The sequence below is a fragment of the Silurus meridionalis genome, chromosome 4 (assembly GCF_014805685.1).
Source record: "Silurus meridionalis isolate SWU-2019-XX chromosome 4, ASM1480568v1, whole genome shotgun sequence".
In the NCBI taxonomy this organism is placed as follows: Eukaryota; Metazoa; Chordata; class Actinopteri; order Siluriformes; family Siluridae; genus Silurus; species Silurus meridionalis.
The window spans coordinates 26965715-26993427 of NC_060887.1; the positions used below are offsets into that span (position 1 = coordinate 26965715).

Genomic DNA, 27713 nt, shown 5'->3' on the forward strand with positions numbered 1-27713 from the left:
TTTGATATTAAATGTATGTTACTTTATTTTATTTTATTTTTTAAACATGCAGGTCCAACCAAAAGATTACAGCAATTTAGGATTTAACACTTAGGACAGAACAATTTTCCATTTATAACAAGTTATGATTACACATTGTGAACATGAGAAATATGAAAACCAGAGAAAGGCATCCCCACTGGTGTGAGCTGTGCTATATACTGGAAATGGACACAGACCATCTACAGAGCTCTGATACAGAATGTGCAAATACATTTCTCTTTGCTAACCCATTTCCGCAAAACTCCAATGACAAATAATTATTCTTGCTGACAGCCTGCCATCATTCCTGATTTCCAGTAGACTTTACCAGCATATTTCAATTCTGTTTGGATTAAGCAGCAGAGAAGATGAGGTCCAAATCAATTTTCCAAATGAAAACACAGGGCCCTGTTTCCTAACTCCCCACCAAAGAATTATTCCCATCCATCTGTTTAGACAAGGTTGTCCAGTGTTGCCTGCAAAAGGTAACTGAAAGAAAACAAATCCCTTGCTGCAAAGCATGGCAATAAAACCGTAATGCTGATTCTGGCTAAGGATGATGCAATTTCTTAAAATGAAATTGGGAAAATGAATCAAATATGTCTGTCAGTGCACTTAACAATACACATCACTTTACTTGTAAGTGTAGCTCGATATATTCTGAGTAAAGCAGCAGTATAATGTTATATGATCTGTTATTGATGTTTATAATTGCTCTTTTCTATTCCCTGGTGTGTGTGGATTTCTACAAACAACATTGGCAATACTGAATTAGAAACACTGTAAATACAGATGCAAGTGTGGAGGGCTCAAAAAGCAGCTGCTATAGAGTGCCCTCCAGTGGGGGAAAAAAATCATGAACACAGTATCTAAAAACAGTAGCAAGATTATTATAACATAGTGTTAATTGTTTTACATAATAATTATTTCTCTTATATTAAATGACAAATTATACCTAAAAGGATACCTAAAAAGGAAAAAGGTTGTTTACTTTCAGTAATGAAATTAAACAACACCCCAAAACAGGTTCCAGCTTTTATGCTGTCAAATAATGTAAAGAAGACCTTCATAAAAGCCTATACACTGATAGGCTCATAAGAAAACATGCAAAGAATACCCCAATGATCGCTGGTGAAACTGCCGCATTTCAATCTCTTCAGACCCACCAGTGTCATGGTGTCTGGCCGTAGACGAGCGCCCTCTCTAGCTGCTCGCATGTAAATGCGGTCAAAACGCAGTCATGCAGGGAAAGGGAGTTCTTTGTTATTGTTCTTAACAGTGTCCCAGGTATACCTGCAGTTCTCAGGTTGTCCGAGCATCTCCCACACATCCGTTATACCCTCAGGGGTACCTCCTAACTTCTGCACCTAATACACAATACAACCAAGTCAACACATCCTACATAACCAAACTTAACCTTAGACATCATGCTATTTATTATGCTGGAGTCTATAAACTAGACAACCAGACACAATTGCACACACACACACACACACTCAAACATACACACACACAAACATACCTCCCGGTCTCTCAAGTTGGTGTCTCCTCCAAATATGACTGTCTGGCTGTCTGGTGCCTCCCTCATCCTCTTCCAGACTCTGCGCAGCTGGTTCATGCGCTCCTGTGAGCTGGCCTTTAAGCTCTCCAGGTGAGAGGTCATAAAACAAAGCTGATAGCCTGAGAAGTTTACCTGAATACACACACACACACACACACACATACAGATAAGGGCCACTTCTGGAACACAGCAGAGGTAAACAACTACTCCACCTATACCACCTTCTATAAATATAATTGTTTGCTTTTGACAGGGAGTGTTTTGTTTTACAGTGAGATCAGTATCAGCTTTACAGACAGAACAATAAAGTACAGAATGACATTTGCCAAATGTCAAAGCCCTACAATTATTCTGTACATACAGAATAATTACACCCCAAAGCATTTGCTGGTTTAAAACTGAAATGATTTGCTTTGTACAAATAAATCTTTCCAACCTTGCTGAAAAGTCTAATGAAAATCGTGTGCAGTTTCACCTTTGTAATGCCTCCCAGGTTCAGCTATGCTATCAGGATATGCCCTGGCATCTAATTACTGAAATGCAAATCAGTCAAGCAATGTTATGGCCCTCTAACAGACACTGTATCTTGTTGACACATTTGTACAACAACCACAAGTACACCTCTGGGATAAGAGCTCATTAACAGACTAGCATTAATACCTTTACAGTAGCTATAGTGCTATTAACATTATCTTGGTGGACTAAATATTCTTGTCCCAATATAGTATTGTGCATGCTTGTTGCCAAGGTAAAGATGTCTTGCTACTTTGAAATCTCAAAGTTTTGCCAGAGCTTTTATATGTAGACAATGTTCATGTTATGTTATGTTATGTTATGTTATGTTATGTTATGTTATGTTATTCATCTGTCAGTCAGATTCTATGTTACAATAAACAATATTCTGTTCCTATCTGTTCATAAAATCAATACTGAATATATTGATATATTTATTATAATAAATAATTCATCATCCAAAAAGCATCTTCCCAAACACTTCACAGCGTAATATTGCTTTACTGATTTGCATAATGTGACATCTCAGTACTTGTGTGCTATTATTCATCAACCATAATTATTGAGGAGTTTAGAGTAGTACAGAAGGGACACTTCAGAAGCTGAGGTACAAATTATTTGTAAATTGCATTATTCTAACAGCCACAATTACAATTTGCAGCAATACTAATGTGATTTTTTCTTACAAAACGATTAAATACATTTAAATACGTTTAATGCTTTAGAGACTCTTAGTCTTGGATGAGAATTACCTATATACTTTTTCTGTTGGTTTTAATGAATTATAGATAAACATTATTAAATGTGATGATTTAAAAACAGATAACTGTATCATATACAAAGAATGTTAGGGGTAACACCTATAATTAAAAGACAGTAAAAATGTTTTAAAGACATTTTCAAGCCCTCTTATAGGTCAAACCTCGTCAGATGAGATTAAGACAATGCAAGCAAAACTGATATGAAGCATGTATAAGAATAGCACAGTTAGAAGCTCACCTCGGCAATTAACAGATTCCTTCCCATTTCTGTAGTGGGATATTTCACAATGTTGCTCTGAACTAATTCAATTCTGCACCTTCGTAGCAGAATTCCAGTAAAATACCCATCTTCATTTCCTACACAGAAAATCAAAGTCATCAAAATGACTTGCATATCACATGGGCTTTTCAAAATAAAAAAATGTAAAAAAAGTTGTACCTAACAGAAACTCATAATCTGTCAAGATCTCTTTTAAAATCTCGAGGTAGGGTGGAACAAGCTCCTGCAGCAGGACTACATCTGCATGATACCTTTAGAAAATGGGAAAGGCTAACATTTATATGATAAAAAATCAGTGGATGACATTGACACACGGATTGTTTGTTTGTATAAAGTCACATGAGAATCAATACAGAAGTCATTTTTTAACTGAAAAATCAACACTCACTTTTTTAAATTCAGCAACAGGCCTGAGAGACGTTCTTTGGCATCTTCAGGATCCAGGCCATCTATGTTCCAGGTGAGCACAGAGAGCTGCTCAGGGTTTCTGCTCTGGTCAGGAGCACAGTCCTGGCCTTCATGTACAGACATCTTGTCTTCACACAATGAATGGCCGGCAGGTAGTGTCTGGGTTGATTTTGATTCGGTAGGCCGTGTAGGAATGTGCTTGAGTGAAAGAGTATCAGTAGTCTGGTTGTGAAAGATGTTTGCAAGAGTCTCTGTCTGGGTTGACTGGTTACATGTCTTCTTGGGCTTTAAGCGTTGTTCTTTGTCAGATGGCTGATAAGAAGCGTTATGTTGTGTAACAATTTGGTCAGAAGATGCCCGATCAGATTTTTGCTTATTTCTAAAACATTTTTTTTTCTTGCCAGCTTTTCCTTTACTTTCACCAGTTCCAGGTGTATTATTATTGCTTTCTTTGTCGCCCCCTGTCAGAATTTCTGAGCATGCAAGGCTGTAAACAAATACATACAGTAAGAGAGTATTTGTAAATTAAATTTTCGAGTATTCTTTTAAAATAAATAATCTCATCCTAAATACTCAATTATAGCTGTGCATATAATCTAGAATAAATCTAGAACTTGTTATACTGTATGTAAAACCATACTGTAGAGAGATGACAAACAAACCTTTTTTTTTACTTGTACCTACCTTTCTTCATGGCTTTGCTTGTCCTCCATTCTCAGATATATAAATAGATAAAGATGCTTGAAGACTTTAGTAAGTTGACGGATATGCTTCAATGTCCCTGGGTACTACACAAATGGAAGTCTAATAAATAAGAGATATGAATATAAATGTATATTAAATAATACATATTATATTAGCTATTAGGGATAAGTGCATATTTATTATATTTAATACAAGTAATGACAGGAACAACATATGCATTTCTCTAATGATTTCTATTTAGACAAGTCTGAGCTTAGAGTTTGGACAGAGCCACACTAAAGTTATACCTTTTATAAAGTTAAAATTATAAGCCACTAAGAAACAAGTACTTATTTTAATTTAATACATTATGGGAAACAGCTCTGCTGTTATAGGTTGCCTTGGAAATGCACAGTGTTCATTTGGACTAATAAAAGAGCAATGGCCAACAACTTTTCTGAGCACTATTGTCACACAAACAGTATAAGCTCTAAGTTCTTCTTCTTCTTCTTATTTCACGAAAACCTGAACATCTCATGTCTTAGTCAAGGCCACTGTCTCTAATCCATAGTATGAGCTCTAAGTTAAACCACTGAATTTATCTACTAAGGTTTTTCGTTTAATATTCGAAAAAAAAGAGTTGTCTTACCTGATCTCCCACACTGTGTGTGCTTGTGTGTGTGTGTGTGCTTGTTTTTTCTTTCGATTTCCTGAAAGCATTTACCGTGAGTGTCAGGTTGTTTAGGTTTCGTTTGCTTTCGACAGGATGCACTTCGACAGCAGAGGGCGGTACAGTTCAGTTCAATTCAATTCAATTAATTTTTATTTGTATATCACACAGATAATGAGGTGATAAAAATGAATAAGATGATTTTATACAGTGCACACGGTCACATTAGAATACACGGTTAAGCAGCCGCACTTTGTTTAGTGTTGCGCGTCTAATCGTACACTTCCGGTACGGGTGGTGGGAGCGGTCAAAATACATGTAAAGACGCTTCAGAACGGCGTTTCCGTTAAGAAACAGAAAAGTCAGAGCATTTGAATCACCATATTCAAACACTCATAAAACATTTTTTTGAGGTTTGCTCAATCTTTTAAATAATTCTTATTTAGAGTCTCCCTGTCTATTATATTCTTATTTATATAAACAGTCATTTTACTGTAGAGTTTTGGAGAAAAGTGAAGGCAAAATCACTCCAAGCATCACTGCATTTTTAACCATGTTCCACATTCAAACACTCATAAAACATTTTTCTTTATAGGTTTGCTCAATCTTTCAAATTATTTTTATTTACAGTGTCCCTGTCTATTACTCTCTTAATTTTTAAGTCATTTTACTGTGGAGTTTTGGAGAAAAGTAAAGGCAAAATCACTCAAAACCTCAGATGCATTTTCAATCATGTTCCACATTTAAACACTCAAAACATTTTTATTTGTAGGTTTGCTCATTTTATGTTATTATTATTATGTTATGTTACGTTCTATTTTCACAATTTACAATGGCAGGGCCGCCGTCTTGTATTTTTGGTTTATAATTCCAAAGTGAGTTATAATCCCAGAAGGGTAAATAAACTTTATTAAATAAAGTTAAAACTTTTTTTTGAACATTTACTTTCATATGCAGATTGATTTTAAGCAGGGGGAAAAAATCGAATTAAATCGCAAATCGGATTTTTTGTGAAAAAATCGGGGATTTTTTTTTCAGGCCATATCGCCCAGCCTAATAATAACACAAAGTGCACATGTGCAAGTTAGTTATTTTAGAAGGAAAAAACTATATAGGATATAGGTCAAATCCATCAAGTTTAAACACAATTAAACACAAAATAATAATAATAATAATAATAATAATAATAATAATAATAATAATAATAATAATAATAATAATAATAATAATAATAATAAACTTTCTTTCGGCTTCTCCCATTAGGGGTCGCCACAGCGGATCATCCGCATGTTTGATTTGGCACATGTTTATATTGTATTATAATATATTATATTATGTTATATTATATAATATAATATAACATAATATAATATAACATAATATAATATAACATAATATTATAATATAATATAATATAATATATTATAATAAAATATAAACATGTGCCAAATCAAACATGCGGATGATCCGCTGTGCATTAGTCAGCATTTGTCATGCAATATAATAATTATAATAAAAATAATCGGACATGCAGCTTTTTCGAAGAAGAGACGGCTTTATGAGACACGAGACGTATCTCAGCTCTCTCTCTCTCTCTCTCTCTCTCTCTCTTTCTTTCTCTCTCTCTCTCTCTTTCTCTCTATCGTTTCCATGATGTGTCCCTCCGCCCTCTATTATATTACTCCCTCCATCCGCCCTGCTTGCATCCTTACCTCCATATCTCACACACGTCTTCAGCTCATGGCGCATCTTCATCTGCGCAGTCCTGTGATGTTGCTTCATCCTCATCCTCTCTGTACAGACTGGACGTCATGGTAAGCCACTGAGGGATGTGCTGTCGGGTTGGAGATCAGTGTAGAACCTGTGTACTGTTAGATCCTGATCTAGCTACAAACGCTATGTGTATCTTGTTTATCTCTTGCCTCGGTGTCCTCTTGTATAACATGACAGCAGGGACAGATGGTCGCTTCTGTTACAAAACCTTTTATTATAAGCATGCATAACCAGGCTTGATTATGTTTCCTATAATAAAACGATGTAGCTGTGTGGGTTACTTATAACAACAATCACCTCATATACCCTTAGTGGAAAGCTAACCTGGCTGGTTGCAATTGCACATTGAGAAATGAAGAGAGAAAAATGTAATTAAAATTATTAAAAATGTTTTATACTGAATAGTACTGTTGTAGAATAATACACGAGAGGCATTATTTATGTAACCCCCAATAGCTTGTTTTTTTCCTGGTTATTTTGTGAGTGTGTAATAAAAGACATTCTTAACATCTACCTAAAACCTACAAAATAAGAAGTCATGTAAATTCAGGTCAGGATGACAAATATGTAATACAAATCACATATCTGTACAAATCTGCCGAGATGGCAGGGGGCTTGGTTGCAAAAGCCAATACTCACTGTATTAGTTTCTTAAAAATATCAGTCCCCAGATAGATAGATAGATAGATAGATAGATAGATAGATAGATAGATAGATAGATAGATAGATAGATAGATAGATAGATAGATAGATAGATAGATAGATAGATAGATAGATAGATAGATAGATAGATAGATAGATAGATACTCAAGCCTGGCATATTTCATAAAAAAGGCTTTAGAATATCTGAGATGTTCCTGGTGTTTGCACTGTTTGCATCATTTCCGCTTCTGCCTTTTCCTTTTTCAAGAAATCGGCCCATTGAACTGATGATCAGCATCGGCATAATGAACTTTGCACCCCCCCTTTTTTCCTTCTACCTGATGCTGCACAATGTAAGAGGTAAGAATATTATATTTCAAATTTACACCGTAGCCCCATTAGCTGTGAGGAGTTACAGCTCTAATCAATTTTTTTATAATTACTTATGTTTTTTATATGCAGTGGAAGGTGATGGCTTATATTAAGAACACATCCATTCAATTTAATTTGGGGATACGTTTATAAGGAAATGCTCAAATGCATTTTCAATAATTCATGGCAGTTTGTTGAACTGATGCAGCCATCTGCTAAACGTTATGAGTCACCTTAGTAAGTGTTACAAAATCACCACTCAGCCTCAGTTAGTATTCTGTCTGCATTTATAATTCTGTGTTGTGGATGATGTTTCTCATCTTTCTTTGTTTTCAAAAGTTTTGTTTCCTAGTTTCCAAGTTGCTGGTAGAATATTTATGAAATACTGCAAGTTCACTAAAGAGTGAGGTTGTTAAATGTTAATTAGTTTAGGACTAAGGATATATCAGCAAATTGTAAAGTGACTGATATACATGCACGTTTTTTTTATAGATGTGTTATCAGGGCAGTGCTGGCAGGGGCCGACTTATTCTGAGACGGTAGTGTCTCCTGAGTTGAGGAGCAGCAGCATCTTGAGGGTTCCAGAGGTGTTGACTCTGGCCCAGTGTGTAGGTGCATGCTGTGATCTTCCAGGCTGTGACCTGGCCTGGTTGTTTGAGAGACGCTGCTACATCCTCAGCTGTCAGGAAAAAGAAAACTGTCAACCCAAAAAGAGGCCTGGGACAGACTCAAGGTTAACCTTCCTACAGCGTCGGCGGCCACAGACCCTGGTACTGCAGTCCCTGGTACGGGGCGAACCTTATAGCAGTCACTGGCGTCCACTGCCCAGACACAGAGGCCCAGACAACCCTCTGAAGGACCTGGCTTTGCTGGAGGATATTCAAAATTTGGAGAACAACAATGCAATGGAGTATGATGAAAGTTACAGGACTGAGGAGGATGACATCAGTGAAGAAAGTACTGCCTCAAAGATGGAAAAGGAGAAGAGTCAAAGACTACTTGACTGGCCTCTTGCTGAAAGAGATGGATTTAACTTCTCAGAGACAGAGGGGGGCAAAATAAAGCTCTCTGTAATGGAGAGCACTGAGGGCATCCAGGTAACACCAAGCCCCTCTCTAGAAGTGTCAAATGGAAGCAGAACAATTCCCAGTCCAACAGAACCTTCATGGAGCCCTTCAGCATTTAGTGTGCCTACTATAAAGGTATGTGCTACTGAGCAATTTATAAATTAACACTTAAATTAACACTTAAATAAATTAACAATTAACAAAACAAACTTTTTATGGGCTACTGAATGTGATTTGGGCAGTTGGTTATCACTACAAACTGAACATGATATTTTGTAATATCTGACCAAACTATACTATACACACAAAATGTATTGGTATTATAGCCATCCTAATCTCTTTATTCTCAGTTACTGGTTATTTCTACTCTGAAAAAATCAGCATAAAACTAATGTATGCCATTTTCAAAATGACTGTGCTTAGCCACTGGAGCATAAGAAGTATGATGGTTAGATGATTTGATTAAATATAATTATTCAAATTTCTAAATAATTATCATTGGTTGCTGGGAGCCTGGGTCATGATACAGCAAAGCTGAAGCAGTTGAGGTGTAAGGGCATTGCTCGGTTTTAGTCTCGAATTTTCAGAAGTTTGCAATGTTTATAGAAATAATATCAAAATGATAAAATCAGTAAGATTTCCAAGATGTGTAAATTTGAATTTGTACCAAAATGAGTACCAAAAGAAAGAGACATAGAAGGTTGAATATTTGTATTTGTTAATGTGCTGTTTCAGATAAAGTCTTTTTGTTGTTTACTATAATGTTAGCTACACTTTGTTTAATTTTGCTGATCTGAAGTTGTTTGGCATCTTAATTGCACCTTTTGCAGGATGAGGAAGATCTGTTTAACATCTCCTTCACGGATTTGGACCCCACAGCCATACCGCAGGTGATGAATGCAGATCCGTCCAAACTGAGCCCATTCAGAAGCTCTCTACCTTCGTTTCCACCTAACATTGGATATACAACTCCAAGCACCTCTTCACTTCCAGGTATTCTAATACAGAAGATATCACGGTTTTAGTAGTTCTATATTTTTTAAAGTTCAATATCAAGTAATAAGAACACGTTATTATATGTTCTTTGGAATCTTTATGTTGTTGCCTATTTTTGTCCTGTGTATCTTAAATTACTAAATACATATGCCATAACCATGATACTGGCTATTTTGCTTTGCTTGTTTTTTTTACCACCATTCTCTTCCAAGTTGGTAATTTGCTAATTCCCACCTTCTAACTAGCTCTCTCCCCTGTGGCACAATCACAAGGACATGTTTCCCCTGAGATATGTATGAGACAAATCCAGCCACCTCATTTATTTTAACTGTTGCATATGCTACATAATAGCTGAACACACTTAGATGAACCTCTTCCACATAGGCTTGAATATCTTTAAAGACCATTGTTGTTTTGATGAAGGTGAAAGAAGAGCAAATAAAGCCATCAGTTCCACTTAGAGCACAGTCTTTCTTGGCTTCCTGGCAATGTGTGGATGTAGCTATATTTGATTCCTATGAAAGAGCTGTTGTCATTTTATTACCATATTAAAAATTCCATTTACATTTGTAGAAAAATGTATAGTGTGTCCTAATTTTTGATTGTTTAGTTTGGTCTGCAATCTAGTTTGTGTAACTGATAATCACTGGTATTTTCATAAAAAAAAAAATAAGTAGTACTCATAGCCATAATATGTGGTTATATAGGTTTTTATCACTAACATTAACATTTTCTTTTTCAGCTGAAGCCCTGGTTGTGTCTATTGGAGATGTTGCTGATATAATACTGCCTGAGAATACTGTAGAACTAACTGCATCGGTTGATTCACACACTGAAACTGGTATATTATTGTATCTTGTCTAAGCAGGAATTAAGGATAAACTGCTGATGCATTTGATGACACTGTGTTTTACTGAAAACATGAAATGTGTTTACTCTTAGAGAATCCATATACATATGAATGGAGTTTTGTACGTGCACCCATTGGGCAACCAGGAGTGATGGAAGGAAAACATAAGAGGACTGTAAAGGTCTCTGAGGTAAAATTTCATACTAAAGCTCCAGGATTTTGTATTGGAGGCTTACGCTTGCACATTAACACATTGATTGGCACTCTGTTATTTTTTGTTGTACTGTAACATATTTCCTGCATGTTGTAGCTGTCTGCTGGTGTGTATGTTATCAAAATAAGTGTGAGAGGGAAGCAGGCATTTGGTGAAAGTGCTGTAAACTTCACTGTGCATCCTGGTAAACACTTTTTCTTGACTGTATTTAGTCTTGCACTTAATATCATCTGAGCTCTTGTCAGCTACAGTACAGAGTCTAAAAATTACATTTGTTCTACAGAGGTTAGCCTGAATATGCCACCCAAATCAGTTGCTCTGCCCAAGCACCAAGATGTATCTCAATCTGTTGATACCATCGTTTTCATTAATGGCAGCCGTATGTTTTTTTTATTATTATCTTTTAAAAATCCTTTTACAAATACTTAGGTACAAATGTGTTCAGTGTTGAACCACTGTAATTTCTTATTAATCAAAGAATGTTTTATGTTCAGTAGGTTCAGTAACCTATGTTTTAATAAGGTTTTATTCTACTGTCCCTTTCAGAGAGTTCTGATGACTCAGGAATTGTCAGTTATCTGTGGGAACAGGTGGATGGACCATTGTGGAGCAGGGAAGGTCCTATGAACACACCAGTACTTGCACTACAGAACATTTATCCTGGAGACTACACATTCAGGTGCAAGGTCGAAGTTCTTATAAGTTCGAAAACCATTTACCCCAAGGATGCTTTTATGAATTCTTGTATGAATCTGGGCAGTCTTCAGAACTATTTGCACAATTGTAAATCAATACTGTGTCTCTGTAAGCCTGACTTTGCATTCCAATACCAACAGCAAATTTGCTATTTGCAAGTTTGCTTTTTGCTCAGACCATTTTTAGTCCTTTAGTCGCTGAAAGCTGGAAACATTGACACACTTGTGGGTATATGTTTCTTTCAAACTTAATGTATGCTGCCCTGATAGCTTTAAGGCCCATGGTGCCCTGTCCTGATATTTATGTTATCCTGATTCAGGCTAACTGTGGTGGATTCTGAGGGACTTAGTGACTCCACCACTGCCACAGTGAAAGTCAGCAGTCCTATAGATGAGCCTCCAGTGGCTATAGCAGGCACTGATCAGATCATCAGGCTTCCCCTGAACCATCTGACTTTGTGGGCTAATCAGAGCACAGATGATCATGGCATCAGCAGCTTTCTGTGGAGTCTTCAGCCCAGCAGCCCAGCCAAATCAGGAACTATACAGGTAAAAAATTATAAGTTCAGCATGTCTGGAAACACAGTTTAACAATAAGTGTTTATACAAATCCAAGATCTGTAATCTGGTTCTCAGAAGTAAACACCCCAATACGATTATACAATATAATAATAATTAAAAAGCAACAAAGAAACGCATTGAAATACTTTTAGTTTGTATCAGGTGAAAACTGTAGATGTACGTTCAACTTTTTCTGTCCCAGGGTGCCAGATCTCAAGTTCTCCAGCTCTCCGATCTCCAGGAGGGTCAGTACATTTTCCAACTCACTGTCACTGACTCCATTGGTCAACAAGATTCAGACACAGTCACAGTCACTGTACTTGCTGGTAAATACTGTAGACCTTTTAAGTTTCCTTCATGACAAATTAATGAATATGACTATTTTATCATTAGAACAGAACAGAATCAGATTTGTAATGTTTTTCAGACAACAGTGCTCCTGTAGCTGTGGCAGGCCCTGACAGAGAACTGATTCTTCCTGTGAGCAGTATTACTCTGAATGGCAGTGACAGCACTGATGATCAAGCCATTACCAGCTACCAGTGGGAAATCCTTAGGTACAGCAAGCCAAGGATCCATTATACTAGTGCATGCTGGCATATGTTGCAAGTATTTTGCATTTCTGTACACAGTAAATGGCTAATTGTTCAGTCTGCAAATGAGTATGGCTAGAGTGTGATAGAATCTGGCACTATACCAATAATTAATTAACAAGTCATACAAATTAGTTGCTTGTGTTAGGAGCATCCTTGTGCTTCAATCTGAATAAAATAAACACTTCCATGATTAATTCACAATTTTTGCATTTACCAATTTGTTACAATATATATATAAAAGAGGATTTGTCTTGAATAATAATATATTTTATTTTAAGTGGTCCTCCTGGATCAGAGATAAAGGATGCAAGCAAAGCAGTTGCACAAGTCTCAGGCCTGCATGCTGGGAGTTTCAGGGTTAAACTAACGGTGCAGGATGAGCAGGGGGCATGTGACAGCGCTGTTCTCACTCTTACAGTCAAAGAAGGTGAGAGGAGTTCTGCAGATGTGCATAATTATATTCAGCCATTATCAGTTCAATAATGTGTGGCCTATTGTTAGTACAAGTCCTGCTTGTTAATAAAAGCTTTTAAATGTATGTTCGTGGATGGACATCAGCTCTATAACACTAATTGTTATAAATGAAATGTTATTTACTAACAGTAATTTCATTTTTATTACTATTTTTTTGTACTATTCATCACATTCATACATCAATTAAAAAAGTAATTTCTGTTTACTCTGTATATATACATATTTAAAACAGTAAGTGTTCCCCACAGCTGAAAGTCTGCCACTCACCGCCCATGCAAGTGGTAGCCACACACTTACCTTACCCAATAACTCTCTGGTGCTGAGAGGCTCTGTGTCTAACTGCGGCTCCACAAATGTGTCCTTCTTGTGGGTCAGAGACGAGCAAAGTCCAGCTGCAGGGGTGAGTGGAGTCAAGAATATCTACCCCATTTGGCACTATCTCCATTCTCTGATGCAATGACTGTCTCTGTCTCTCTGCAGGATATTCTTTTTGGTTCAGATCATGAGCCATCTTTGTACTTGGCTAACCTCGTAGAGGGCACTTACCTGTTCCAGCTGCGAGTCAGTGATGGTCAGGGTCGCTCCAGCACTGCAATGGCTACAGTAGAAGTCCGTCCTGGTAGGTTTTTTTTTTTTACCTGCCATGTTAGTAAAAAAAAAAAAAAAAAAAAAAAGCATTACACAGCTTAGCTTGTGCCAGTGTTGAAACCTATTCTTACATTGCTTTTAGTCTAAATATGCTTGCAATATATATGAAATAATATACACATTCATCTAATCAGCTAATCATAACCTGACCTAATTCCACTCTTGTATACCTAAACTGCATTTAATAATAATAATAAAAAAAAAAAGATAACTAACGGTTTATAAAAGTGTACATTTCTATTTGTGTGTAGATGTGCGAGAGCGGGAGGAGGTCGAGTTAGAGCTGCAGGTCCCCTTAGCTCAGATCAGTAAGCAGCAGAAGGAGTCAGTGGTGAGGCAGTTGGCTGCCCTGCTACATGTGCTTGATGCAGACATCAGTATGAAGGGCCTGCATGGGCAGTCAGATATCAGGTACAATGAGCTAGCTTGTTTTAGCTGCTCTAAACAAGTATGTTGTTTTGCACATATTGGTCTCCCATGACAGTCTAATTGGTACTGAATATTGTGGTTTGTTTAGTGGAGTGTGTGTTTTCAGCATGAAAGGTGGTGGTCAGTGTTAGAACATTGTTGCTTGGCAACTTAAAAATATGGAAATGATTCGAAAACCACACTAAAGAGATGTTACACTTGTAATTACACATACACTCTTATAGAATAAACAAAAGCTCAATACAGTATCATAGCTCATGAACCGAGAAAAAACGAAAGAGTGGTCCACTCATTTCAGAAAGTGATCACAACAAAGAAAAAATTGGACTGGACAATTTCAGCAACAAGTGCTTAGTAATATACAAAAACAGAAGCTGCTTTCACCAAGTTGTTTGAAAGCATCTGTGTGTGTTTGAGAACAGCACCGTTTTTAGGTTCTCAGTGCAGGGTTCTGATGGGACAATTCCTGGCCCAAAACTGGCCCGTCTCCTGAGGTATCAGCTTGTGAAGGAGAAAACAGATTATCTGCTCTTCAAAGTTCTCAGAGTGGACACAGTCAGTGAGTGGCCCTGAGCAACACATTTCCTCTTGTCTATTAAACAAGTATTCCAGTATTTCCACTGTCATGAACTCTGTCTTATCTGTACAGTGTGTTTGCTGATCTGTTCTGGTCATGGTCAGTGTGACCCTGTTACTCGAAGTTGTTCCTGTGATCCTCTATGGATGAAAAACCCCTTTAGATACTTCCTTGATGATGAGAGCAACTGTGGTGAGGAATCGCTGTAATCCTCAGATCAAATTTAACGATGATTATTTAAAGGCGTCCAAATAAAATGTTAGCTGAGAAATATAAATGAAGTCTCACAGGAATGAGATGTGGATTCAAATGTTTTTTTGCCTGACTCTTCTCCAGATTGGAGTGTACTCTATGTCATAATCTGCTGTGTGGTGGTGATCATATTTCTGGTGTCTTCGAGCTGGGCCTGGTGTAAAAGGTAATCCTAATCTCATTTTACCTCCTTTTCACCTTTAAAGCATTAGTAAAAGTCATATCATTTGTTGCTTTGGTATGTTCAGGAGCAGACGCACAAAAGTAAGAAAGAAAACCAAATACACAATCCTGGATAATATGGATGAACAGGAGAGAATGGAATTACGGCCTAGATACAGTATGTCACTAGGTTTTGTTTGGTTATTTAGAATTGAAATACAGAACAATTTTGTAAAATAAATGGTCTTTATTTTTTTAGATATCAAACACAGGAGCACAGAGCACAATTCCAGCCTAATGATGTCAGAGTCCGAGATTGATAGTGAGCAGGACACTATCTTCAGTTACGAGAGGACAGATAGAGCCAGAAATCGTATTAATGGTGCCATGATGAATGGAGACACGTACAGCCTGCGGCCCGTGGAAGGATAAGACTTTTGAGAGGATGCTGTATTTCACAGGGCTGCTTTATTTTCAGACTGGAGAATCTTTGCAGGTAACAGAGACGGGCTGAATGTTTCTATAGAGCACAGACGTTTGAATGTAAATAGCCTTTGTTGTTATGCAAAGCCTATTCTTTGCTGGTTGCAGATTAATCTTTATTTTCCTCTTGCCTAATTTAATACCAGCTAGTGGATAAGCACCAAAAACAGCAATTTATTTATTAATTTTGTATTCAAATGCATGGTTTGGCCTATAAAGCAATCCTCTGCTGACACACTGATTAAAATATTATTAATGAAATGACCCTATTCGAACATTACGCCTTTACAGTGATTTGCATTCGGTAGTTTTACAAAAACACTGAATTCTGTTTGTGAGGAAATTTTACTTTAAAATGGAATGTAATGCTAACTGGTTGGTGGCGATGCTTCCAACCCCTTGTCTGATGCACTTCTTAATGATGTTGGATATGAATTCAGATTTAATTAGTCGAAGGAGACATTTAGCTTGTTTGTCACTGATGATTTTAAATAAAGTGTAATTGTGTTTACCAACAAGCTGTAGAGGTTTTCTCGATCAGATTAAAGTGTTGTTAAAAGTTTTGGACCCTAGCGCTAAACACACATGAATCTATGTTTAAATACCCATGTTGTGTTTTCTATCAACGTTCACTCTGTATTTAAAAAAACTAGGTAAGGAGTTAATCCCAAGAAAGAATTCTGATTTAACAGCTTCTATATTTCAGTGATGTCATTAAATTTTTATTTGAAAGTATAATTAACAGCAATCCGATCTGAACTTGTTGGCAACTGTAGCCGATCTGAATAAATATTAAACTCAACTTCATTACAAATGTGGTTTATTTGAAGCCTTTGCTAGTCATAACAGCAATCATTTATCAAAGTAAATTCACAGTGCTTTTTGATTTTTTTGTGTGAGATTGTGATGAATGTGATATTTGAGAATCAAAATCACATTTATGGAAAACATGTAGCGATACACTGATTCGGCAAATTACATTTACTTAAGGATAATAGAATTATTCAGATATTAAAAACAGAAGAAAGAAATACACTTTACAGATCCATTACACTTTTTGAATGAACACAATATTTCCCCAGAACATATATTTTTAACACTCATATCACAGTCATTTGATGTTTTATATTAGTCCATTAATAATTACTGTTTGATAAATCAATTAATTACATTTTAAGGAAGTAAAAATTTGTAGAAAAATATCCTTATCACAACAATTACAATTTTCACAACACTGTTAGCCATGCAAAATGCAGAAACACAATCTACTCTGAATTATACACAATTGAATAGCAATTCATTTTTTTTATTAAAACATCTTGTGCATTTTCACTGTAAATTTTACTTTCTTAAAAGACAGAGGGATTCTGAACAAGTTTACAATATAACGCAGTATATTAAGCGGCAGAAGTGAGATCAAGTACACAAGTATTTAAGTGCTATATGCTGGATATAAAAAGTTAATATTCACTGCTCACAACCAGACACACAGTGAAAATTCGTAATATCTAAATTCCAACTACTGCTTCAATGTTTTTTTTCCCTCGTTCAAAACAGTGCTTTTCATTTGGAACATTAATGAATCCCTGTAATACCCATTTATTTAAGTTGAAACAAAATGAATGGTTTGCATCACAATACTCTAATTACTGGTAAGTGCATGACTTTTAATTTTATTTTTAAAAAAGGCTGAACCACGTTTATAAAGTAAGTCCACCAAGACACATGTACTTCACATCCAAATATTCATTAATGCCATATTTAGAGCCCTCTATGCCCAGACCTGATTGTTTAACCCCACCAAATGTGGCTTCTGCTGTAGAGAGAAGAGCCTCATTCACACCAACTATCCCCACCTCCAACTGCTCAGCCACTCGCCAGAGCTGACTCAGATCCTGAGTGTAAATGTAGCCTGAGGAGGGAAAAAGAAATAATTATATATATATATATATATATATATATATATATATATATATATATATATATATATATATATATATATATATATAAATATAAATATGATCCGGATGATCCGCTGTGGCGACCCCTAATAGGAGCAGCCGAAGAAAAAGAAGGATATATATATATATATATATATATATATATATATATATATATATATATATATATATATATATATATATATATATAAAAAGGTCACTGGTCAGTACCTGCTGTTACACTCAATAAATACAGACATATGATTAAAGTCACTAATATTATAATACATTTACATTAATTTTATATACTACAGAGCAACCTTGATACTCGCGGGGGTTACGTTCTATGACCGCTCGTGAGTAACAAAAAAAAAAAAATCAATAACAATTGTGTTTCAAAACATTTATGTAATTTATTAGTACAAACTCTGTTTTGAAATGTTACTCCGAACTTTCGAGCCACTCGCGGCTTCTTACAAACTATCAGATTTTTCACGAGTTACTCTGTCTGGTTCCAAATGAAAAGTCATGAACTATCGAGGTCACGAGTGTCAAGGTCTGGAAGTGTAGGAGAGTGGAGGTTTGGGTGGGCACTTCAAATGTTGGTACTATGACTGGTAAAGGGAGATCGTTAACTGATATGATGGAGAGGAGAAAGGTAGATATGTGTGTTCAGGAGAACAAGTGGAGGGGGAGTAAGACCAGAAACATTGGAGGTGGGTTTAAACTGTTCTACCATGGTGTGGATGGTTGAAAAAAAAGAGTACAGTAAGAGTGTAGTGGAGGTGAAGAGAGTTTCTGATAGGGTGATGAACATGAAGCTGGAAGTTGAAGGGGTGATGATAAATGTCATCAGTGCCTATGCTCCACAAGTGGCTTGTGAGATGGAGGAGAAGGAAAAATTCTGGAGAAAGTTAGATGAAGTGGCAGAAGGTTTACCTAGAAAAGAAAGATTAGTGATTGGGGCAGACTTTAATGGCCATGTTGGGGAAGGGAACAGAGGTGATGAGGATGATCATCAGAGGTGATGGGTAGGTATGGTTTTAAGGAGAAGAATGTGATAAATTTTGTTAAAAGGATGGAACTGGCAGTGGTAAATACGTATTTTAAGATGAAGGTGGAGCATAGGGTGACGTATAAGAGTGGAGGAAAGTGCTCCTGTAGACTGTAGTGTGAGATTCAGGGGAGAGGTCAGACAGGGGCTCGGTGGTGGTGAAGAGGTGCTGGATGATTGTGCAACTACTGCAGAAGTGATAAGGGAGACAGCTAGAAAGGTAAAGAGTGCAGGCAGGGTGGAGTGGGTAAAGTAGTATGCCATCTCAGGGAGTTTTTCCTTGCCACAGTCGCCACCGGCTTACTCATTAGGGACAAACATTTACTTATAAAGAACAATCTTATTCATACTTTCTTACATTATTTGTGTAAAGCTGCTTTGAGACAATGTCCATTGTAAAAGCACTTTACAAATAATGAATTGAATTAAAACATTTATACTTATTAGAGGACACTCGCTGATAATCAAATAATCAAGGGCATTTAATTAGCAGCATCTGGCTGCTACTTAAGACTTCACTCATATTGTAGCAGTATGGGTGTACACGGTTTCTCCATTTTGGCTTAATTTTTATAAAATATAAATAATGACAGTTTACTATGTCATGATTTTTTTTAAATCTGAGGTATCAACCTAATTTTAGGCATGTAAAAAACACAGATGATTTTATTATGTACTGATAAAACCCTAGAATTCAAATATTATGTACTTAAAGACTTAGAGCTCAATAAGGTCTCTCAATTACATATTGATTGGGGGTTGAATAATTATTTTGCTTGCATATTTTAGTCCCCTCCTCCCCCAACAAAAATATTTCTCAAAAATAAATAAATAAATAAATAAATAAATAGTTGCCTTACAATAATTGATTTTCAGTTCTAGGTTTTTAGAATAATATATTGAACTGCATTGAATTTAATTACAATCTACCATTTGAAATTCAGAAATATGAGATTATTGTTATATTATTATTGTAAGACATATTGTTCAGGAGTTGTCCCGTATATATTGTATACGAGATGATATTCAAGAGAGATAGTCATGTAAAAGTCAAGATTGATTAGGATACAGACCTGCTAATCCAACAGGTAATGCATTAGAAATGGCAAGAGCCTCCTCTTCTTTGTTGAATCTAAAGAAGTATAGCATAAACATCAGGATAAGGCATTTGTACATGCTTTAACAGCCATTGCTAAAATCACTGGGTCAAACGAATGAATACCACACAGTACCATACAAAGTCTTAGTTCCTGTATGTGAATAGTTAGTTCCTATAAGTTATAACTATACTAGATTACACATTTACTTCTAACTGCTACAAAAGCACCAACACTAAATAGCTCCTCTAAAAATGCAACACAAGATGCAACAAAAATGCAACATGATGCATAATGAATTCTCATGACAAACAACTTCACCATAAATCAACAATGGAACATTTTTATAAACCTGTTTTTTATCATTTGTACTGCAGTCAGTACAGCAATCATATATAGATAAAACATTTTAAAACATTTATACTTATTAGAGGACACTCGCTGATAATCAAATAATCAAGGGCATTTAATTAGCAGCATCTGGCTGCTACTTAAGACTTCACTCATATTGTAGCAGTATGGGTGTACATGGTTTCTCCATTTTGGCTTAATTTTTATAAAATATAAATAATGACAGTTTACTATGTCATGATTTTTTAATCTGAGGTATCAACCTAATTTTAGGCATGTAAAAACACAGATGATTTTATTATGTACTGATAAAACCCTAGAATTCAAATATTATGTACTTAAAGACTTAGAGCTCAATAAGGTCTCTCAATTACATATTGATTGGGGGTTGAATAATTATTTTGCTTGCATATTTTAGTCCCCTCCTCCCCAACAAAAATATTTCTCAAAAATAAATAAATAAATAAATAAATAAATAGTTGCCTTACAATAATTGATTTTCAGTTCTAGGTTTTTAGAATAATATATTGAACTGCATTGAATTTAATTACAATCTACCATTTGAAATTCAGAAATATGAGATTATTGTTATATTATTATTGTAAGACATATTGTTCAGGAGTTGTCCGTATATATTGTATACGAGATGATATTCAAGAGAGATAGTCATGTAAAAGTCAAGATTGATTAGGATACAGACCTGCTAATCCAACAGGTAATGCATTAGAAATGGCAAGAGCCTCCTCTTCTTTGTTGAATCTAAAGAAGTATAGCATAAACATCAGGATAAGGCATTTGTACATGCTTTAACAGCCATTGCTAAAATCACTGGGTCAAACGAATGAATACCACACAGTACCATACAAAGTCTTAGTTCCTGTATGTGAATAGTTAGTTCCTATAAGTTATAACTATACTAGATTACACATTTACTTCTAACTGCTACAAAAGCACCAACACTAAATAGCTCCTCTAAAAATGCAACACAAGATGCAACAAAAATGCAACATGATGCATAATGAATTCTCATGACAAACAACTTCACCATAAATCAACAATGGAACATTTTTATAAACCTGTTTTTTTATCATTTGTACTGCAGTCAGTACAGCAATCATATATAGATAAAACATTTTTAAGCATTTAACTGCACTTTATTGTAAACATAACGCTGTAAATTCAATTAAATTGCAACAAGATGTTAACTCACTTAAGAACTGGTATCAGGGGACCAAAAGTCTCCTCTCGCATACACAGCATGTCAGTTGTGATGTTAGACAGTAGTGTGGGCTGCATGAAAGAACCTTCAAGTCTCTTCCCACCTTTCAATACTACAGCTCCTTGTGAGACAGCATCTGTAATCTGATGCTCCACCTGAGAGAGAAGAAAAAATTTATTTAAAAAAAACACTCTTAATTGTTCATTGCTTTCAGCTTCCTGCTTTTAGCCATTAAGGCAATGTTAAGCTTTATTAAGGGAATGTTTTTAGATGCTTCTTTCCACAGGAACAGTGCATTTGTTCAACAACAACACCACCAGGTTACACTTTAACTTAAGCAACCATAGAAACAATATAACTACACACATTACCAGCTACAGTAAATGCAAAAATTATTTTTATTTTACACAGTAAATTGGGGTTGTACATACCAAAAAAAACAATAAGAGTGCAGTTTAAGACTCAATGAGAAAAGTACCTTCTCAGCAGCACGGACATTTATGAGGGGTCCCTGTGTGGTTTTGGGATTAAAGCCGTGGCCCATTTGCAGCTCTGTGTCCATTGCCTTCCCCAGCTTCTCCATAAACTGATCATAAATCCCACTTTGCACCAGGAAGCGATTGGAGCATACGCAAGTCTTAAAAATCAGAACAGGAGTGAGATTTACTTAAAATGTTTGAAAGCAGAAAAAATTATTGAGCAGTATTCAAATCAATACTTTTCCAATTAATGCCGTACTTGGCCAGAGTTTCTAAATTTGGAGGCCATTGCCCCGGCTACGGCTTTGTCCACATCTGCACTGTCAAAGACGATGAAAGGAGCATGTCCACCCAACTCCATCGATACCCTTTTGACAGTGTCTGCAGCATGTTTCAGCAGTATCTGCATTCAAATTAATACATACATGTTAACTGGAATGTTGGTATAATAATTAACAAAGCTTAGTGGTTTGTGTCACATAATTTGTCAGTTGTGGGCAAGCACTGTCAAGCTTTTAGATTGAATCAGAAATGTTTTAGCAATATATAGCTTTTAAAATGATATAATAGCTACATTGTTGCTGACCGAAGCAAGCGGAATGTTTTACCTACCAACAATCTCTATCTTCTTCCAAACTTTATTTTTCTTTGTCTCTTTTGTGTAATGCCATTTGTTGAGGAATCATAAATTACAGAAAATCACTGTTTTGCATGAACCATTGCAAGTAGGGACTAAAAGGTGGAAAACGGGCAATTCTTGACCACACATTTCACAGCTCTGGTCCAAGAAATCAATAAAGCCAACTGTTTGTATTTACTGTGTAATACTTAATTTACATAAAACTATGAAAAGCTAAACTCAAATATCTCTTGACATTTTACTGTGTTGGCACTTGCCTCTGTTGCATGCATGTAGAAAATGCTGCCCAAGAGTGGCAACTTGGAGATACTGAGGCTTGAACCCCTGACCTTATGATCAGTAACCCAGAGCCTTAACAACTACCACTTCCCTTATGTTTAAGTAGTTCATACTACAAAAATGTTAAATGCAATACACTTAGCTGTGCAAATGAGAATTGGTTCCCCTTTGAGTCTGCTTTCCCCTCAAGGCTTCCTCCTTATACTTGCTCAGAGCTTTTTTTTTCTTTGTCACCACTAGCTTGCTCAAACTTACAGCGACTTATTTATAATGCTCTTTATATATTCAAAGCTGATTCATTTCTGTAAAGCTGTTTAAGATCAGTGTAAATTGTTTAAAGCAATATAGAAATAAAACTGAATTGAATTGAAATGAGTGTCAATACCTTGCCAGTGGCAGTGGAGCCAGTGAATGAGATTTTAGCTACCAGAGGGTCAGTGCAGAGGATTTCGCCCACAGCAGGGGCCTTCTCTTTGGAGCAGGGCACCACGTTAAAGACTCCAGGAGGGATTCCGGCCTGCACTGCTAGCTGCAAAAGTACAGGCAATTGAATTTATGTTTCCAGCTTCACACAAAAACAGGTTTGAACAATAAAATATAAAAAGTACTTAAAAAGACAACAGAACTAACCTCAGCAAGAGCAAGAGCAGAAAGGGGTGTGTCTTCAGCAGGCTTCACCACTACAGTACAGCCGACTGCCATGGCTGCGCCAACCTTTCTGGTAATCATGGCACTGGGAAAGTTCCACTAGGAGAGGGAAGAAAAAATATTTTTAATTCAGAGTTGTAAATTGATTGTGACTTATTGTCTCTTTCTTTTGGAAACAAGCTACTCACTGGGGTGATTATAGAGGCAACACCGACTGGCTGTTTCAGCAGCAGTACCTTACGGTCCTTGGCTGCTGATGCCACGATGTCCCCGTATACACGGCGGGCTTCCTCAGAGAACCACTCAATAAACGATGCAGAGTATGCAATCTCAGCTAGGGACTCCTTCATGGGCTTGCCCTAGATGTGCATAACACAAAATTCTCCACTTATTTTGCCAGATCACGTTTAAGTAAGATTAGATTTTGAATTTGGAAAATCCTGATGTATTCTGGCAGACTTTATATTGACAACCCATGTCAAGCATTCTCCCAGGCAAAAAGACAAGGGTACTAAGTTCAAAGTGATAGAGATTTTACTAAATATTAATGCTTCTACAAAGTTGTGGAGCATCTGACTATGCTTCATGGAATGTACTTGGAAAATAAAGGTTTTAATGCAATTTATGGTCTTCTACAACAGGGGTTCCCAAATTTTTCAGACCGCGACCCCTAATATTAGACTGCTGACAACCCGTGACCCCCTCCCCTTCCCTCCTCCCCCTCCTTTCTCCTCTCTGTGTTTTCCTCCAGCAGCTTGTGAGGATTTGCGATTTGGTTACAGACTGACAGAGTTCAAACAAAAAGGAACACAATCTCTAAGCCAGGCTATTTTATTAACAAATTAAAAACAAATACATCCCATAACTGTGAAATGCTTACAGACAGAATACGAACAAGCTGTCTGTAACACGCATACAGCGTTGGCTGGCGCCTTGGAACAATTATAATTATAACTGTGTATTCAAAAACGCCTAATGTGATGGATGGGCGCTGTGCGCGGAGCAAAGCAGGTCCATTCTAGGTTCAATTTTGGTGATCGCCACCCGCAGATCATCTTCCACGTTAAGCCGTGACCTGTGTTTATTCTTAATGTAAGTCAGCGCGGAGAATGTCTTTTCGCATAAATACGTTGAGCCAAATTGCTCAACTGTGCGACAACTGTGGATATTCCAGCGCGACAGAAACCCAGAACTCATCGAGCGTCTTACCGTCAAATGCCGTCCTTAGGGTTCGATCGGTTGAAAGTTCTATCGTACGTCTACCGTCTTAATTAATCGGAGCAAACAAAGTTTTATTTCCAGTTTATTTTAATTATCCCAAAATTATACTCGCATCATTACAACCTTTTTTAACATATAAATAAAAAAATACAAAAATAAAATTAAGTTTCTGGAAATCATCTTGCGATCCCCCGCCCTCCACTCCGCGACCCCCCGGGGACCCCACTTTGGGAACTGCTGTTCTACAATACATAAAAAGTATTAAAAAAAAAATTATATAATAATTCGCACTATAAATCCTTGCTAAATTATGTACACTGTGTGAACAGAAACCATGCCAAGACGTCAATGGAACTGCTATTTTATCAGAAGAGGCATAAAACAAAATTAGGAAAAATTTCATTTTTTCTAAAGAGCGTTTTATTATAAGCAAAAAGAATGAATGCTCATGTACTCTAGTGTCACTCACACACTCTGCTGTTATAATCTTGGCCAGATCCTCCTTGTGTTGAGTGATCAGCTCAAACCATTTCCGAAGAAGATGGCTTCTTTCCTGGAATATACATGAAAGAAAGCACCATATATGAATGCAAAATTTTAAGTTTAACTATTCAAATTCAGTGGTGTGAAAAAGTGCATGGATTTCTTGTTTGTAGTCTTCCGGATATTTTTTTATTTATTTTTTTGCATGTTTGTCACACTTTAATGTTTCAGATCATGAAACTAATTTAAATATTAGTAAAAGATAAACACAAGTGAACACAACAAGCAGTTTTTAAATGAGGGTTTTTATTATTGAGGGAAAACAAAATCCAAACTACATGGCCCCATATGAAGAAGTGTTTGCCCCTAAACTGGTTAGGCCACCCTTAGCAGCAACAACAGCAATCAAGGGTTTACAATACATGCAATAAGTCTGTTACAGCACTGTGGAGGAATTTTGCTCAACTCATCTATGCAAAATTGTTGTAATTCAGCCACACTGGAGAGTTTTCGAGCATGAACCGCCTTTTTAAGGTCATGCCAATTTGACTAGGCCACTCCAAAGTTTTCATTTTGTTGTTCTTCAGCCATTCGGAGGTGGACTGGGTGTGTTTTGGATCACTGTCCTGCTGCAGAACCCAAGTTCGCTTCAGCTTGAGGTCACAAACAGATGGCCTGACATTCTCCTTTATGATTTTTTGGTAAACAGCAATGGTTCCATTTATCACAGCAAGTCTTCCAGATCCTGAAGCAGCAATACAGCCCCAGACCATCACACTACCAACACCATATTTTACTGTAGGTATGATGATATTTTTCTGAAATGTGGTGTTACTTTTACACCAGACGTAATGAGACACACACCTTCCAAAAAGTTCAACTTTTGTCTTGTCAGTCCACAGAGTATTTTCCCAAAAGGGGAATCAAGATGTTTTCTGGCAAAACTGAGACGAACCTTTATATTGCTCAGCAGCAGTTTTCGTCTTGGAACTCTGCCATGCAGACCATTTTTGCCCAGTCTCTTTCTTATGGTGGAGTCATGACCTTAACTGAGGCCTGCAGTTCTTTGGATGTTGTTATGGGGTCTTTTGGATTAGTCGTCGCTGTGCTCATGTTTTTTTTTTTTTTTTTTTTTAAATACCCCATTAAGCATTGCCCTAAGCTAAATGATAGTTTTACATATTTTTCCTACAGACTAATAAGAATTTACATTAAATCATCTTAATGCATTATGTTGCCTTCTTGGAAAATTAACAAATGTTTGCCGCTTTATACATTTACGGCATTTGGCAGATGCCCTTATCCAGAGTGACTTACATTTATTCATATAACTAAGCAGCTATGTGGTGAAGGGCCTTGCTCATGGACCCAGATGTGGCAGCTTGGTGTGGGGATTAGCTGTCCTATGTGTGAAAAGATGAATGTAGTCAAAACCCAAAATGATATAGTCATTGTTGAAAAGGTATCAAACATGCAAAACGTGCAGGAAAACTTGATAATGTGCAGATCCTGGAAAGTTTCTCTTAAGAAGAATGGCCAGTTTAACTGTTCAGGACAAACATGGAATCATACAGCGATCACAAAACAACGACATTTATGATCATGCAGGCAACAAGGCACAGTATTAAGAATCAAATGCATATGAAATTGTGTCTTGCAGACTATATGCAAACCTTGTTCAGGTCAGAACTACATAAAAGAAATAGATGCAATTTTATGATTATTGTTTTTTTTTTATTAACATTTAATTTACAAGTCCTATATAAATATATGGGCACGACTGCTTAGTTCTGCACATGTATATACTTGTGGACTGTTTATAGAATAACATCAGGTTTTTTGTTTACCTTTGCAGTCTGACTCTTCCATGAGGAAAATGCTTTGTAAGCGGCACTAACAGCTTCCTGAGCCTGCTGAGGTCCACAGTCTGAGACCTGAGCCAGCTCTTGTCCAGTGGCCGGATCCAGCACAGGGAAAGTGGACGAGGCCGAAACCCAGCGGCCATTGATGAATCCCCGGGTCCGCAGCAGCTCTGTGCAAATATCCAGACTGTACTGTCGGCTCAACATGGCAGGAAAGACCGGAAACATCTGCCGAACGAAACATCGACTATTTGCAAAAAAGAGACTGCCCATTGCACCAATCACATATATAACCTCGAGCAGTGGGCTGAGCTACAACGAACCACCTGCAACAATCAGTAACCAGCGATACCAGTTAGATTCCAAACACAGCGATACCAGTTAGATTGCAAACACAACGACACCAGTTTTGCTTGCAAGTACACTGACGAGACACGTATGTCCAACGTCATGATGTCACACTTTACGCATGCGCCACTTTGCATATTAACCAGCAGTTCCGCCTGCCTTCGAGAGGTCGTTCCAGATCACGTGATCGGGATCACGTGTCTCAACCAATCCTCAGATATTGACTTCTGTTTGGTTGCAAAGTGCTTAGATGTTCAGTAAACCATTCAAATTGTGGATTTTTTTTCTGCCCCGTTATACCGATATCACTAAAACATTTTTATTTAATAATAAAAAAAATAACGTGTTTTCCCAAGATCACAAATATTCCCCATGATGGACGAAGTAAACAAAGCATGTACTT

The 27713-nt window shown here is 36.7% G+C and overlaps 3 protein-coding genes across 5 annotated transcripts; 1 reads left to right on the top strand and 2 right to left on the bottom strand.

Annotated features, from left to right (window-relative positions):
- Positions 1 to 6727, bottom strand: LOC124384288 (tyrosyl-DNA phosphodiesterase 2). The gene is made up of 7 exons (XM_046847018.1): positions 6611 to 6727; positions 4229 to 4332; positions 3525 to 4031; positions 3296 to 3387; positions 3095 to 3213; positions 1544 to 1714; positions 1 to 1388 (listed from the first exon to the last, which is right to left on the bottom strand). The coding sequence occupies exons 1-7, from the start codon at positions 6614 to 6616 to the stop codon at positions 1260 to 1262; spliced, it is 1128 nt and encodes a 375-aa protein (XP_046702974.1). The 5' UTR covers positions 6617 to 6727; the 3' UTR covers positions 1 to 1259.
- Positions 6578 to 17368, top strand: kiaa0319 (KIAA0319 ortholog). Of its 2 annotated transcripts, none has more exons than XM_046847013.1 (21): positions 6578 to 6712; positions 7582 to 7673; positions 8178 to 8887; positions 9583 to 9745; positions 10491 to 10589; positions 10691 to 10788; positions 10909 to 10996; positions 11096 to 11191; positions 11359 to 11491; positions 11828 to 12056; positions 12271 to 12394; positions 12496 to 12625; positions 12943 to 13091; positions 13387 to 13538; positions 13619 to 13757; positions 14038 to 14197; positions 14638 to 14774; positions 14865 to 14984; positions 15129 to 15210; positions 15293 to 15384; positions 15466 to 17368. In XM_046847013.1, exons 2-21 carry the CDS (start codon positions 7601 to 7603, stop codon positions 15636 to 15638), a joined length of 3147 nt encoding a protein of 1048 aa, XP_046702969.1. In that variant the 5' UTR covers positions 6578 to 6712; positions 7582 to 7600; the 3' UTR covers positions 15639 to 17368. The 2 variants fall into 2 exon arrangements, with proteins under 2 accessions (XP_046702969.1, XP_046702970.1); XM_046847014.1 differs by having other exon boundaries at positions 14650 to 14774.
- Positions 16493 to 27415, bottom strand: aldh5a1 (aldehyde dehydrogenase 5 family, member A1 (succinate-semialdehyde dehydrogenase)). 2 transcript variants are annotated; one of them, XM_046847016.1, is made up of 10 exons: positions 26948 to 27415; positions 25087 to 25170; positions 23585 to 23755; positions 23379 to 23495; positions 23134 to 23277; positions 22089 to 22232; positions 21829 to 21987; positions 21342 to 21505; positions 19757 to 19815; positions 16493 to 17601 (listed from the first exon to the last, which is right to left on the bottom strand). In XM_046847016.1, exons 1-10 carry the CDS (start codon positions 27233 to 27235, stop codon positions 17390 to 17392), a joined length of 1542 nt encoding a protein of 513 aa, XP_046702972.1. In that variant the 5' UTR covers positions 27236 to 27415; the 3' UTR covers positions 16493 to 17389. The 2 variants fall into 2 exon arrangements, with proteins under 2 accessions (XP_046702972.1, XP_046702971.1); XM_046847015.1 differs by lacking the exon at positions 19757 to 19815 and adding an exon at positions 20832 to 20890.
- Positions 27416 to 27713: the final 298 nt, after the last annotated feature.

Bases quoted from the DNA above. Each gene is read 5' to 3' on its own strand.
- LOC124384288 (XM_046847018.1), bottom strand. The intron at 1,715-3,094 runs GTGAGCTTCTAA...GTGTGTATTCAG, and splicing joins GGAATCTGTTAATTGCCGAG to GTAAACTTCTCAGGCTATCA. The intron at 1,389-1,543 runs GTATGTTTGTGT...ATTGTGTATTAG, and splicing joins CCAACTTGAGAGACCGGGAG to GTGCAGAAGTTAGGAGGTAC.
- kiaa0319 (XM_046847013.1), top strand. From the start codon at position 7,601: ATGATCAGCATCGGCATAATGAACTTTGCACCCCCCCTTTTTTCCTTC. The intron at 14,775-14,864 runs GTGAGTGGCCCT...TTATCTGTACAG, and splicing joins TCTCAGAGTGGACACAGTCA to TGTGTTTGCTGATCTGTTCT. The intron at 15,211-15,292 runs GTAATCCTAATC...TGGTATGTTCAG, and splicing joins AGCTGGGCCTGGTGTAAAAG to GAGCAGACGCACAAAAGTAA.
- aldh5a1 (XM_046847016.1), bottom strand. From the start codon at position 27,235: ATGGGCAGTCTCTTTTTTGCAAATAGTCGATGTTTCGTTCGGCAGATG. The intron at 19,816-21,341 runs GTGAGTTAACAT...ATACTTCTTTAG, and splicing joins CCCCTGATACCAGTTCTTAA to ATTCAACAAAGAAGAGGAGG. The intron at 17,602-19,756 runs GTCTGTATCCTA...TTCCCTCCTCAG, and splicing joins ATTACCTGTTGGATTAGCAG to GCTACATTTACACTCAGGAT.